Source organism: Tarenaya hassleriana, unplaced genomic scaffold, assembly GCF_000463585.1.
Source record: "Tarenaya hassleriana unplaced genomic scaffold, ASM46358v1 Cleome11, whole genome shotgun sequence".
NCBI classification, from domain to species: Eukaryota; Viridiplantae; Streptophyta; class Magnoliopsida; order Brassicales; family Cleomaceae; genus Tarenaya; species Tarenaya hassleriana.
In genome coordinates this window covers 1,660,109-1,674,213 of record NW_010961290.1, presented here as the reverse complement: position 1 = coordinate 1,674,213, position 14,105 = coordinate 1,660,109, and the positions used below count along the sequence as shown (strand labels likewise).

At 41.2% G+C, this 14,105-nt stretch overlaps 4 protein-coding genes and 1 non-coding gene across 8 annotated transcripts; 1 reads left to right on the top strand and 4 right to left on the bottom strand.

Moving 5' to 3' along the window:
- Window positions 1-151: 151 nt before the first annotated feature.
- Window positions 152-2,459, bottom strand: LOC104805448. The gene has a single exon (XM_010530018.2). The coding sequence runs from the start codon at window positions 2,387-2,389 to the stop codon at window positions 320-322; it is 2,070 nt and encodes a 689-aa protein (XP_010528320.1). The 5' UTR covers window positions 2,390-2,459; the 3' UTR covers window positions 152-319.
- A 220-nt stretch (window positions 2,460-2,679) lies between these two features.
- LOC104805447 (V-type proton ATPase subunit d2) lies at window positions 2,680-6,108 on the bottom strand. Its single transcript, XM_010530017.2, has 10 exons — window positions 5,782-6,108; window positions 5,062-5,182; window positions 4,559-4,666; window positions 4,344-4,446; window positions 4,093-4,173; window positions 3,921-4,006; window positions 3,735-3,794; window positions 3,592-3,640; window positions 3,366-3,500; window positions 2,680-3,066 (listed from the first exon to the last, which is right to left on the bottom strand). The coding sequence occupies exons 1-10, from the start codon at window positions 5,960-5,962 to the stop codon at window positions 2,935-2,937; spliced, it is 1,056 nt and encodes a 351-aa protein (XP_010528319.1). The 5' UTR covers window positions 5,963-6,108; the 3' UTR covers window positions 2,680-2,934.
- A 119-nt stretch (window positions 6,109-6,227) lies between these two features.
- Window positions 6,228-6,300, top strand: TRNAA-AGC. The gene has a single exon. It is a non-coding gene; the product is annotated as a tRNA-Ala (tRNA).
- Window positions 6,301-6,363: 63 nt separating this feature from the next.
- On the bottom strand, window positions 6,364-9,048 carry LOC104805446 (translation factor GUF1 homolog, mitochondrial). Its single transcript, XM_010530016.2, has 3 exons — window positions 8,637-9,048; window positions 7,648-8,380; window positions 6,364-7,495 (listed from the first exon to the last, which is right to left on the bottom strand). The coding sequence occupies exons 1-3, from the start codon at window positions 8,997-8,999 to the stop codon at window positions 6,558-6,560; spliced, it is 2,034 nt and encodes a 677-aa protein (XP_010528318.1). The 5' UTR covers window positions 9,000-9,048; the 3' UTR covers window positions 6,364-6,557.
- A 264-nt stretch (window positions 9,049-9,312) lies between these two features.
- LOC104805444 (probable receptor-like protein kinase At5g15080) lies at window positions 9,313-12,933 on the bottom strand. Of its 4 annotated transcripts, XM_010530013.1 has the most exons (7): window positions 12,610-12,933; window positions 12,171-12,419; window positions 11,107-11,435; window positions 10,882-11,017; window positions 10,652-10,788; window positions 10,441-10,564; window positions 9,313-10,207 (listed from the first exon to the last, which is right to left on the bottom strand). In XM_010530013.1, the coding sequence occupies exons 2-7, from the start codon at window positions 12,379-12,381 to the stop codon at window positions 9,708-9,710; spliced, it is 1,437 nt and encodes a 478-aa protein (XP_010528315.1). In that variant the 5' UTR covers window positions 12,382-12,419; window positions 12,610-12,933; the 3' UTR covers window positions 9,313-9,707. The 4 variants fall into 4 exon arrangements, with proteins under 4 accessions (XP_010528315.1, XP_010528314.1, XP_010528316.1 ...); XM_010530012.2 differs by having other exon boundaries at window positions 12,171-12,933; XM_010530014.1 differs by having other exon boundaries at window positions 11,107-11,432; window positions 12,171-12,932.
- Window positions 12,934-14,105: the final 1,172 nt, after the last annotated feature.

Below are 14,105 nucleotides of genomic sequence, written 5' to 3'. Positions count from 1 at the left end.
CTCTCAGTATTTTAAATTTAATTCATTTTTTAATTTATCTCCAAAAACTGCAATGAACCTTTTGAGAGGAAATAACCTCGGGTTTTATTAGCGCATAAGCAAGTTCCTTTTAAATAACCTACAAACCAGAACATTGCATCCACATTCAAGATCCTCATGGCTTTTGTGTCTAATTTAATAAAAAGATAACCAATAAAACCGGAAAATCTTTTGGTTTCAACGTTACAAAATGAGGAAAGCGCATAGTACAAGTTATATCAGCCCGATACCAAACATATAACCAATGCACCAGTCTTCATCCTCTCCCCTTGCCAACACTTCAGAACTGTTTCCTTTTGCTCCTGAAGAGCTTATCTCTTCTCGAGTAGACGTAAACCAGAGCCATTAACCCTAACCCAGACACTGTTACCGGTCCCCATGGGAATGGTGGGTCCTTGAAACAGTTCAAGCTCGCTTCTATCTCTTGTGACGCCATGTACACAATAGAATGCATGGAGTACAAGTCGTGATCCAATGATCTCAAATAGAACAATGCCATCTCGAAATCAAAGTGTGACAGAGCAGAAACCGTTTTCTCCAGTTTGTACTTGAAAAGACTCCACCTTTGGATGAACTCTGTGTTCCGGTTCTGTCTCAGAAGGTTCCTGTCTCCTCCATGAGCCATGACCGAATCAAGAATGTCGATGGCGCTAGAGATAGTGGCATTCAACGATGTCAGAAGAATGTTTCTCTTAGCTGCGTCCTTCTGAACAAAGGATAAGGACGAAACATCGGAGAATGGCCCAAAGGGTGTCTGGCCGACACTCCAAGTGTAGTCTACCAGAGTTGAGTTATGCCTCGGGCTCCATGTCAGATGGGTCGGAGATACACCCCACATGCTCTGAAGTATAGAACCGACAAGAGGTCGTTCTAAGTCCCTTGTATGTACAAACACATGTCGGCCATTGCAGGTGTAGTCACTCACTGTCTGCATCCCTCTCGTTCTAACGGCTATGACCATGTCTCTGAAAGCAACAGATTGATGATACCTATCGATCAGCAAAGGCATGTTGATGTCTAGATCAAACACATAAACAGGTAAAACCCTTGCAAAACCCTCTTCCTCATGAATCCCTGCAACTCTCTTAAGCTCTTCTGCTGATTCAGACAAGGTCCGATGCATATGCTTCGAATCCAAATACTCGTTCACAATCAAGGTGTAGTTATCGAACAAGAACCTAGACGTATATGAGTTAGTAGCGCGTGACACAGCAAAGGAACAAAGCGGGCATTCTCTGTAATTCACAGAATAGCTTTTGAAGCTCAATTTCTGTTCGCCTAGCAACAACCCACCATTGTTAACTTCATCCATGAACGTTCTCTTCACAAACTCCCAATCTAAGCCACTCGGATCCTTATGCTCCGTTCCATATATATGAACAAACTGAACTACCAACGAATCCTCGAAGTACACCGGTATTCTCAAAGAAGGAACGATCAGTACCTGATACGCATTGTACACAAGCGATGCCAGGTCCGCGAGCAGAGCCTTCTGCGACTTGGGACGGCCATGGAAGGCCGCGAGTGGGTGGAATTCACCTCTCGGCAGAACCCCATCGCCGGACAACGCCGGTCCATAATCCACAGGTCCTGCAGAGAGATCAATCCAGAGATAACGCTCTTTCCCGGTCCAGATGCTCCCCGAGCATTTCGTGAACCCAGGAGACGAATCTCCATCGGTGTAGCTGTACGCGTAGGGTTTGGACTGAGACCCCAGCGAGATCAAGTAAATGTAGACGCCGCCATCACCATGCTTCTCCTTTTCATACTCGTGCCTCACGATCTCATCGATCGGGCCGTACGGAACGGAGAGGAGCTGAGATCGGAGGGAGGAGGTGGTTCCGGCGATCAGGGTTTTGAGGGTCGCGTCGAGGCGGGAAGAGAGAGAAGGAGGCGAGAGGGAGGCGTCGAGGTGGAGAGAGTGAGAGACGGTGAGACGGTGGTTAGAGGCGGAATCCGGAGAGGGTGAGATGACATGGAAGTTGTCGTCGGAGACGGCAGCTGAGAGAAAGGATGAGAAGGTGGAAGCGGCGGAGGAAGGGAAGGAGTCGCCGACGAAACGGACGTGGAGAGAGACAGAGACTGAGAGAGAGAGGAGAGACTGCAAGAGAGAGGGCAAGTGAAGAGGAGAGGAAGAAGAAGAGAGAGATCGCTTGAGAGAGGACGGAAGAGATCCGAAGGAGTCGTTGGATGCTTTCGGGTCGACATGGAATTGCTGGGTCAAGAAGGAGTCGAGCCCTGGGATCGGGGCTGAGCATGCAGCAGGGGAGAGAAGAAGCAGAAGGGCGACCACGGAGGCGGCGGCGAAAGCTCCGCCGCCGCGACCTGTGGGGGTGCGGTGGGGAATCATGGGGAGAGAGAGAGAAGGGGAGAGGACTCTCGATCTAGTCAAAATGTCAAATTGGGGGAGAAAATAGGGATTGTCATTTTGATCCGCACCACCAGTAAGTAACACAGTAACTACGCATATCTTTTATTTATAACCGTTTATTTTTTTTCTGTGAATTAATATTATTTGCCATTTTATGGATGAAATGATTATTTGTTTTTTGTAATTTTTTCAGATCAAACTTTAGATAATAAACCTTCAAAATCACATGCATCTAATTTTTCAAAGGTTCAAAATATGAAAATAGAAAATGAAAAATTACAAGAGTTTATTTATTATTACAAGAACCAAGCAAAATGGCAAAGAACAAACAAAGAGACAAACGAATATGGAGATTCTTCTTATTGGGGCGGAGGCTTCTCAATGAATACAAACACTCGCTCAGACCAAAGTGAAAGTATGTGTGAGCAAAGATGTTACAGCAGCAGAACTGCTCAAACCAAAAGGATTCATACTCCAACAGGAAAACATTACAGATTTCTCATATGTTTTCTCCATATTCAGAATCAGAAGATGAAGACAACACTGTCATGGATCCTGGACTTCTGGTTCTGGGCCACACACTCAGATATCCACATCAAGTTCCTGATCTCTTGCTCCCTCAACCTCATGTACGCAAAGAACACCGCGTAATGGAACTGCAAAAAAACTCGGGTTTTGTTATGCAAACAACCAGTTTAGTTAACTGACATTGCAATAGAGAATCATTTCTTGTTTTAAAATTGTCAATTCATGATCAAGAAAGCATCCTCCTCAACATTTTATAGCAGCTAACAAGACATCAACTTTAGCAACTGTTTCAATCCTAAAAGGCAGGTTTTGCTCCGTGAACTAAACCCGACCTCTTAGAACGAAGATGACTAAGTTTCAAGTTCAACTAAATAGAACTGCTGGGAAATACATAGCTTATCTGGTTCATTGAAGCGAAAAAACAAACCTGTTGCTCGAAGGCTAGGCATAGCCTTCTGACCTCTTCTTCATAAAATGCCTTGTCCAGCATCTGGCTCTCTCCATAGGATAACTTGGAGAAAATGGCTTGATACGGAGGGTATTTCTCCATAACACCACGAACCTAAACACAGTAGAGCATGAGCTCAATCAAAAGGGTATTTTTGAAACGTAATATATTATATATATCACAAGATATAAGCTCGTATATTAACCTGATCTAGATCCTCACAGACTGCAAGCTCCTCATGACCATATGGATAGCTGTAACAGCAAAACCAAACAACGGTGATATTGACTGATGTTGAAAGATATGCAACTGTACAAACGAAGACTACAAGACAATTAGAGATCTTACAGGAGACCAAAGTTAGAGTACAGTTTCTTTCGGTCTTCTCTTGTGAGCTCAGTGCCAATACTGCATAAAAGACAAAAAGAAGCCTTTTAAGTGCCGAGAGGCATAAAGAAAGAAAAGTAATAGTGACAATATCACATGTTGTCTTGTCATGCATCAGGAAAGTAGAAAGTGTTCTGCCAGTATTACCTGTTGATGGTTATATTCACGGCCCTTCTGTCAGCTTCAAAGGCCAAAAGGTCAGACATGATCTCTGCTGTTGCACCACCAAGTTTCTGTTTTGGAAACCCAAGCAAACACAGGTGAGAAAGTAGAGGAAATCTTCATATCTTGTCACAATGGGCTATGACTTAGGAGTCACCTGGCAGAACTTGTAAAAATCCTCAAGGTATGCCTTGTAGAGGGTGTTCCTCATAATCTCTATGTTCATGTCATCCAAATCCTACAAAGTCAACAGAATGGATATGAATACCATATAGTAGGAAGGCTAGACCAGGCAGGTGAGCTTCAAAGAAAACTATGGTCATAATGGATCGATGTATTCAACTATAAGAAAACAATGGCAAAAATTTGTAAACGTCAAGTGAAACATTAAATACTTCAACCACGTACCTCTGACGTTAAGCATTCAGAAAAGTATGGAGCCAAAGGAGTGTCCACAAGCACCAATCTGTAGAGCTCCCGCATGTTTTGAGCAACTGCTAGTGTAGCAATACTGGAAACAGAAAAGGCATGAGGGAAAAAATATTACAGAGAAGATTTAAAAAAAAGTATCTAGGGAGCTAGGAGAGGAGATATTGAAGATGCAAAACGGTCAATGCTGATACCTGTCAAACATGCCTAAAGGGTGGCATTTCTCTAGCAGCTCCTGAACATCTCTCTCATGCAGCGTTCCGGTCACAATCAGTACGACATTGTCAATCATGTGACCATATCTGTATTACAGTATTATAGAATAAAAATTCAGTATCTTAAAGGCCAACCTCTTGTAATGTTAGATCATATACTGAACAGAATTCAGGAAATAAGCAAGCTAAAAACATAATCTTTCATTCAACTTACAAGATTGTCACCAAAATCCCGCCACTCAACATGCTGAACTGACTAACTGCTCAAATTCATTGTAAGTATTCTAAGATGGAACTTCAGAAAGTAAAACTTTTGAACTGATCTGTTCTACCCTGACACACTTTAAAAGGGCTAAATCCTAGGCTCAAAACCCTTAAGACTTCTTTGGACAACACATATGTATGCCCTCGCAGGAAAAAACAACCGACAGAAGTGATCTAAAAACACCATATTATTCAAGAAACAGCAATAGCTAACTCACCTGATGTACTCTAGGAAGGTTGACAAAGGCTCGGTCGCTTGGCACAGCATATGCTTATAATCATCAACCAATTTAAGGGTGCACTTTTCCACGATTGTTGTGGTATGCAGGGGAGAAGGTTCTGCAGGCAAGCAAAGAACAGCTTTAGAATATATAAAGAACATTTTTTTTTGCAAGGCATTGTCTTCGTAAATACGAAAAATGAATCAGAACTCATAAAAAAATCCAACTATGCAGACAAAAATTTGACAGAACTGAGATCCCAAGTAAAAGATATCAATGATCAAACATGTGGATGAAAGGATCATATGCCAATCCAGTAATTTCCATCCGTGCAGGGCGTAAGACTCCATTACCGATTAGTGAAGACTTGAGAGAGAAAACTAGCAACACCGTGTGAAAACCGAACAAAACTCCGATCGCACCAAGTTCTAGGGGAGATTTTAGTTCTTCCCGTCTAAACACCAGATTTTCAGATCCGTTTCACCAAATGACTAACATTACATATCAAACTGCAACTGAAAATCGCCAATTTTACATAACTCGGGGTGTATTCGCGAAGTCCCACTTCAAAATAGAGGTTTTTGACAAATTAGAATGCCTAAAACCCAGAACCCGAATACGACAAAAGGAAATTAAACAGAGATCAGCGACTCCAACAAAATTGACACTGAATTCGACACAATATCCGTTTAGACAGAGAGATCGAGGAAAACTCACCGTTTTGGAGGTAAGGACCGTATTTGGTGGCGGAGAGATGCATCTTGATGTCATCCAGGGTTTCGCACTGGCACAGATTGTTGTAATCGGCGGCGGTGAGGAGTCCGGCGCGGTGGCCCCTCACGATCGCTTCCAAGTAACCGCCATGGATGTTGAACGTCAAAGCCTCGAATCCGTACATCTTCTAATTCTTATTCTTCCCCGTCAGACGAAATTACAGATTTTCAGATCTCAGAGATTGTCGGAGAGATCTGAAGACGAGAAATCGAAGCCAGAGATCAAATGCTCCTCTCCGATGAATATGATTCAGATGCGACGCAGAATAAAATTGAAGCTGAGATTTGTTTGTAATTGCACAAAGAACGTAAATTACGATCTTACCCTTGATATGGATTGACATGATTGAACCGGTGATTACAATTTGGTTTTAATTGTTATTACATCGAGGGGATGTAGCTCAGATGGTAGAGCGCTCGCTTAGCATGCGAGAGGTACGGGGATCGATACCCCGCATCTCCACTGATTTTTCATAATTTTTTTTCATTTCTAATAAATATTTGTTTCCCTTTTTTGCCATAAAAAAAAACATTAAAAAACCATCGAATACAATAACAACGCTTTAATTGAATCCAAAATTTATTTAGAATCGACCAGCAATGCTATTGTACAAATCAAATAAAACTAGGAATCCTCCACCAATATTCTTGTGTGAAAATTGTGCACCTGTTCACCAAAGTCCCAGGCTTTTTGCTGTTTCCCACAAACAGCGGTTGTTTTCAAGACACTTTGAGTATCTGTTGAAATGCTTCTTGCGGGATATCCACTGAACCAACTCGTTTCATCCTCTTCTTCCCTTCTTTCTGCTTCTCCAGAAGCTTCTTTTTCCGGGTGACATCCCCTCCATAGCACTTCGCCAGAACGTTCTTCCTCATCGCCGATACCGTCTCCCTCGCTATCACCTTTGACCCGACCGCAGCCTGTATGACCACCTCGAACATCTGCCTCTCTATGAAGTTCTTCAGCTTCTCCACCAGTTCACGCCCCACTCTGTACGCTTTCTGGTTGTGTACGATGGTGGCCAACGCATCAACCGGCTGCCCGTTCAAGAGGATGTCCAGCTTCACCAGCTCCGATTCCTGATACTCCGCATCCTCGTAGTCAAACGAGGCGTAACCCGAAGTTATGCTCTTCAACTCATCGTAGAAATCCACCACTATTTCTCTCAAGGGTAGCTGGTATTTCATGAAAACTCGCTGAGAATCTATGAATGTGTACTCCAGTTGCTGCCCTCTTCGGTCGGAGCAGAGGTTGATCACAGCTCCTACGTACTCGCTCGGAAGGATGATTGTGGCTATCACAGTTGGCTCCCAAGAAGCAGTTACCCGTTGCTTGGAGTTCGAGGGCAATGCAGCTGGATTCTGCACTTGTAACTTGCTTCCATCTGAGTACTCGAAGATGTATGGGACCGTGGGGATGGTGGAAATTACATGAGTCCCATATTCTTGCTCGAGCCGCTGATGGAACACGTCCATGTGAAGCAACCCCAGGAAACCGCACCTGAATCCCATCCCCAGAGCTGTACTCGTTTCCTTAGTCACAGAGACGCTTGCATCATTGCACGTAAGTTTCTCTATGGCATGGTTAAGTGCTTCAAAATCTGACCCATCTGCCGGATACACGCCCGAGAACACCATATGCCTCACCGGCTTGAAACCTACATTTCAGAAAATTAAAAATGTTAAACACCTTGTCGAAAAGCTATCAAATTTCTTGCTTGTCCAATAAGATCTTAAAGAGCTCTACCATACCAACAAAGAAATGGAGATCCGCTCCTAGTAGAATAATAATAGCACACGACAATAGTACCTGGAAGCGGCTCGACAGTGGTTTTTGTTCTGTATATCGTGTCTCCGATACGTGCATCTTTTGTGGATCGCATGCCTGTCACTATATAACCTACTTGTCCTGTAAGAAGCACTCCAGTAGAAGTAAGTTCAGGATACATAATCCCGACATCTAATACTTCATACGATTGTCCTGTTGCAGCAAATGAGACCTTATCCCCTTTACTCAGCATTCCATCAACAACAGCAACATAGCAGACGACACCCTTATACTCGTTATAAAAGGAATCGAACAAAAGCATCCGTAGAGGTGAGGCACTGATTCCGGGAGGGGGAGGTAGCCGTTGTATCACCGCAGGAAGGACTTGTTCAAGCCCCTGCCCTGTTTTAGCAGACACTAAAAGGACGTCACTCGGGCTGAGGTCAAACATCGATTTTAGTTGAGATTTTACACGTTCCGGGTCAGCTGTTGGTTGATCAATTTTGTTTATGATGGGTATGACCGTGAGGTTAGATTCAAAGGCTAAATAGAAGTTGGCTACTGTCTGTGCTTGGACACCTTGAGCTGCATCAACGACAAGAAGAGCTCCTTGGCAGGCTGATAACGATCTCGAGACCTCGTAGCTAAAATCCACGTGACCCGGGGTATCGATTAAGTTCAGGAGAAAACCAGTTGCTTCATGATCTTCCAGTTTGTGTTCAAAGAACATAGTAGCTGTCTGAGCTTTCACAGTGATTCCTCTCTCCCTCTCTACCTAAACAACATCAACTTCTACTTAGTTTCACACCACAACAAAGCAAACGGATTCAAAATTGAGTACTTCTGCAGAATCTCAAGAGTAGATTTTTCTGCTGAAAATTATGAATAAGAGCTAAGTTATTCATAGTGCCGTCTAATAATTGGAATCAAACAGCACTCGCTTAAAATCCGAAATTTTTTGCTTTGTTAAACATTACCCTAGACCCATTTCGGAAAACATCGCATCTAGTGGAAATCAAATCTTGAAATACCTGCAATTTGTCGAGGTACTGGGGCTGTCCATGGCCTTTCTTGATGGTGCCAGTGAGCTCCAGGAGACGATCAGCCAAAGTCGACTTCCCATGATCCACATGAGCAATAATCGAGAAATTGCGGATCTTCTCCGAAGAATACTGGGTCAAATCAATGGCGGTTTCTCGGGCATTTTGGCGGGAATCGGAGCTGAAGCCAAAAGCTTGGTCCAATCCGAAACAACGAAGGTCGCTCAATCTTGAAAGTAACGGGACACGCTGAAATCTCAAGGAAAATAGGTTCAATTTCGATGAGTTATAGAACACGGAAAACGCCTGTCTCGTTGATTTTAGGGTTTTAGAGGCCCTGTACAGAGAACTCATTGGAGGGGTTTTGCGAAGAACTGAAACTTCCAACACTGGCCGCAACGAAGACGAGACATAAGTGCAGTTAAAACGACGTCGTGTTTCAGGACTCAACATAACCGAACACGATTTCCGGTCCGATCTGATACTCTTCCGGTTATTTATTTGGTCCGGTTTGGCGTTGGTTCTTCTAAGCGTTACGCTTTTGATTCCAACAAAATCCATTGACCGAAACGGATTAGCAATGGCGTGTTTGGTATAAAACATGACATGGTTTTCATCTATACTATTTCAAACAACTCCTAACAAGCAAACCAAACTGAACCGAACCAAACCGAACAAAACCAAGATGCATAGTCAAATGGTTTTTCTTCAAGGAACTATACATTCTGTCAAACTTTACACTCTACACATGAAATTTCACAAAACAAACATCATTCTTTCAGCTTCTATGGCGAGATATTGCCCGGTTTGCTCAACTTCAATATTCTCAAACCATCGTCTTCTTCGAGCTATGCTTCTCAGAACACAAGAGCTGCAGTTTTCCGGGGGCAGTTACAAAATACCTGAGTAAACATCCCATCCACCCGAGCTGTCTTTGATTCAGAAGCAACTATGAAACAGGAAGGATGAGTCTCCCAATGATAAAGCTTGTCAGCCGATCCACTGAACTGGATGCTCTTGATCAGAAACACATCTGTTACATAATGAAAATATGGGGAGGAGTCATTGTTCATTCCCCTTGGGCTTTGGTGACTGATGAGAATTTCTATAAGGTGATGCCTGAGGAACGTTTAGGCTGGACAAGCTCCTCAAAGGTTGTCCATTTCTCGACACAAACCCTCCTCCTTGTGTTCTGAACCCATTCTTGGACATGGGCTGCATGGTTTGGAACGAATGAGAAGAGCTGGCAAAGTCTTTAAGACCCGGTAGAGGCTTCAGGGCTTCGACGACTTCGCTCATCTTGGGTCTAGCTTTCGAGTCTCGGCTAAGGCATTGTGAAGCGAGTTGTGTAGCCTTCTGGGCACCTTTGATTGAGAAGTGGCCCTCTAACCGAGGATCTAATAACCGGTAGAACCTTTTCTTGTCTAAGAGATGTGGTCTCGCCCATTCAACCAAGTTTTGTTCCCCGTTTGGGCGATTTTTATCCATGGATCTTCTCCCGGTTAGTATTTCGAGTAAAACTACTCCGAAGCTGTATACGTCACTCTTGGATGTCAGATGCCCTGATACCGAAAGAAAGTTTCTTTAGTCCAATGACACAACTATTAAACCATTCAACACGAGAAGAAACATATCATGTTTAGGAAGCTAAGTTTCACTGATCATAGTATATACAAGATTGGTATATAAAACCATTTCAGAACCTGAAAGATCATTTCTTTTCCCAATTTGGCATATCTAGTCAAGTAAGAATGCAATAATGCAGTAACGAAAAAAGGAAATGATGCCTCCTTACCAGTCATAACATACTCGGGGGCAGCATAACCATAAGTTCCCATGACCCGGGTTGATACGTGGGATTTACCCTCGTCGGGAGCATCTTTCGCAAGACCGAAATCTGAAAGCTTCGCATTATAGTCCTGAAACAGGAACACCGTTTTTAAAATAAGGGGTGTGTAAGAAGCGGGGAAAAAAGCTTGCAGCTTGTTGAAATTCGACTTGCATACCGCATCTAACAAGATATTCGAAGTCTTGAAATCGCGATATATGACTGGCTTCTCTGCCTCCTCGTGAAGAAAGGCAAGACCTTTGGCCGCACCAAGTGCTATCTTCATTCTGACAGCCCAAGGAAGTGGCAGTGTTCCTAAATCATAAAGAACGCTTGCAATTAAACCATCTAGGAATTGGTACAAGTCCAGAGAAAGACAAAGTGTGCGTGAGTTCATCGTTCACATACTCCGGAAGAGGTGATTCTCTAAACTTCCTCGAGGCATAAACTCATAGACCAAGAGCCTCTGATCATCTTCAATGCAATAACCAACCAATTTAACTAGATGGCGGTGGACAAGGTTTCCTAGAAAGTTAATCTCAGCCTATCAAAAGAAATGGAAGCAATATGAGATTGTAACCCATAGTAAAAACATAGAAATTTCCGAAAATAAGAGATAGAGGTTGATCATACAAGCCACTCCTTGTGACCTTGAAGCCCATCTGGGTTCAGCGTTTTGACAGCCACTGTAAGACCGGTACCGGGCTTGACAGGGGCAGTTCCATTCTCTTCTATCCATCCTTTAAAGACACAACCAAAGCCACCCTCACCGAGAAGAGACTCTGGTCTGAAATTCCTAGTGGCTAACTTGAGGTCGTTAAACATGAACTTCCTTAGTTCAGAAGAAACCTTCAGTTCCCCGCTGATTAGAGGCGTCGAAGAAGTGCTCTCTGCATTGCTATTCGGCGTAGAGGGAGCTGGTTGATCTTTTTGTTTCTCATTAGCAGGTTTACTTTCTGCTACTTTGAATTAAAAAAAAGAATGAGTAATCAATAATCATACAACAACAACAACAACAACATCGCCTTAATCCCAAGTTAGTAATCAATAATCACAAGAGAAAACTATCATGATAGTCACATCCCATATGCGCACACTAGTTGAAATGCATAGCTAGAACAAACTCTAACCTGCGACTGTGTAAATACTATGGGCAAAATAACATCTCACATTGGCTCAGTAAGAAAACTATATATCACTGACTCCATGAATGTAAACCGCCTAATCACAGAATTCTACCCGCAAATTCCTGTTCTTCGTTTCCAATTAAAATAAGGAACACAATAAAGAAGATGTTAACTATGAAGGAGAAAGAAGCTTCAGATTTAGCACAAGAGGTGTTAAACTCGGCCAAAATCCGCATGGCAAGAAATTTCCAGTGGATGATCAAACGGGATCTCAACATTGACTAATGGTCATCTATATTGAATCAAGTAACCAATTGGAACATATGAAAGCCTACTGACCCAGAAACATAAAAATCTTTCACACAATGATTTACCGTTTGGAGTTCAATTCCATGTTACATCCAAGGAAACCAAATTCTCAATCTCCAACATCTTAAAAGCTACTAACTTGGGAAACTAGAAGTCAAAATCTTTAAAAGGAAAGGCAAAACCTTGACATCTAAACAAAAACACAGATACAAATTAAGTAACATGTATATATTTGAAGAGAGAGAGAGAGAGGGAGATTACCAGTGATGGTGATGGCACTCATGGAACTGTCCACTTTTGATCTACAAGGGATGCAACCAAACATGAACTTAATTCTGAACCAAAACCCACTTTCCCTCTCATCCAAATCTTTCCTCTTATCATTCTTGCTATTATCCAAGTTCTCCCTTTTTTCAGATGTCTCCACTCCCAATTTCTCCACAACTTTAACAGAGTCTGACCCAGTACCCATCTGATAAAAAACCCTAATACTGATCAAATCACCATACCCTATACGCAGAAAACACCAAACAGACAAGGTCAAACGAAAACCCACTACGATTACCCCTTAAACAGCCCTCTCCCTCTCATCAAATCAAACAATACTCAATTATTTGCGTAGAACATAAATGAGACAGAGAAACAGATGCACCCGTAATCAGACCCAGAAGACAAAAAAATAAAGGTGATCGAGACAAACCAATAGAAAGATCAGGGGAAGAATTTTTTTTTTAAAAAAAAAAAACCCTCTTCGTCTACACAAGAAAGTTTGATCTTTTGTCCCTGAATTCTACAGATAATGGAAGACAGACAGAGATCCAGGTGAGAACTGATGCAGGCAAATAGCAAGCCACTTAAGTTGAAGTGATATGAGCTGCCTAATTGTTGGAGAAAAACAGATGATAACCAAAGATTTAAGTGAACGGAGAGAACAAAATCAAATGGAAATTAGCTGTGAAAAGCTTTTAGTCAAAAGGGGAATTTTTTGCGTGCGCGAGCTAGAGAGAGAGACACAGACAGTGAGAGCCCCGAAAGGGCAGCAATAGCGAAGAGGAGAGAGAGAGAGGGGCAAAGTGGTCAGCAATTGGCAGCTCGGGCCAGAAAAAGGCCCCACACAGAAATAAAAATAAAAAATAACAATAAAAAACAATTAACTGAAACTTGATATGTTATATAGAATTAGTTTTCAGATATTATAATTTTTCGAGTGTGCTGATGTTTTCATTTTTCTTTAATGCTTAAGATTCTCCAAAATTTAAATTATATTTGGTTATAAAAAAATAGTGCATCCTTTTTTTTACAAATAATAATTACGATTAAATAATAATGATTTTATGTAAATAATATATATGTATGGATAGACTTTGGGAGAGTTGTGCAATCGTTACACCTAGAGGAACACAACTTTTGTTATGTGACACACTCTTGTAAATAGTGCCACGTGGAATTTTTGTTTTTTTGGGTGTTCACCTAACTGATAAACTGTAGGCAACTAACTTGGTGGAATTACAGGTGAATAAGAGATAGACAATATATTCTTTCTTTTTGGAAGAATTTTAAAAAAAAAGAATTTATCTTTTATTATGAATCTGATAATTGGTCGTTTTCATAAGGAGACATATTTGACATGTTGATAACATCTGTAAAAATTCATCTTGATAACATTCTAAAATTTATCACAAAACTTTTTCAGCCTGTAAAACATCATAATAATTTATAACTGAATTACATATACAAAATCAAATCTAATAATATATAATGGAATTTGATATGAATATTAAATAATCATAATTTTTAAAAACCAAATTAATTGAAGAAAAACATATACATATAGGGTGGATCAATATGATCAGTTCTGATTATAAAAAAACTAATCATTCTATCATAAAATAAAAACGATTATAATGGTATCATATTAGTCCTAGGAATAATTAAATCACATATTGCTGCCATTTAAATTGTATGAAAAGCTTATATTTTGAATAATATTTTTTTATTTTTGGTAAATTTTCAATAACATTTCGGTTCGTATCTCAAAATGTTTACAAAAACGTAAGTTGCTATTCATAATAATGCCGAGATTAAAAAAAAAGATAAATTCAAAGAAAACAATAGAAACGATAAAAAAAATATATATATATTCCCGTAGAAAACCAAAAAAACTAACAAATATGCAAATAAACCCAAATTAAAAAA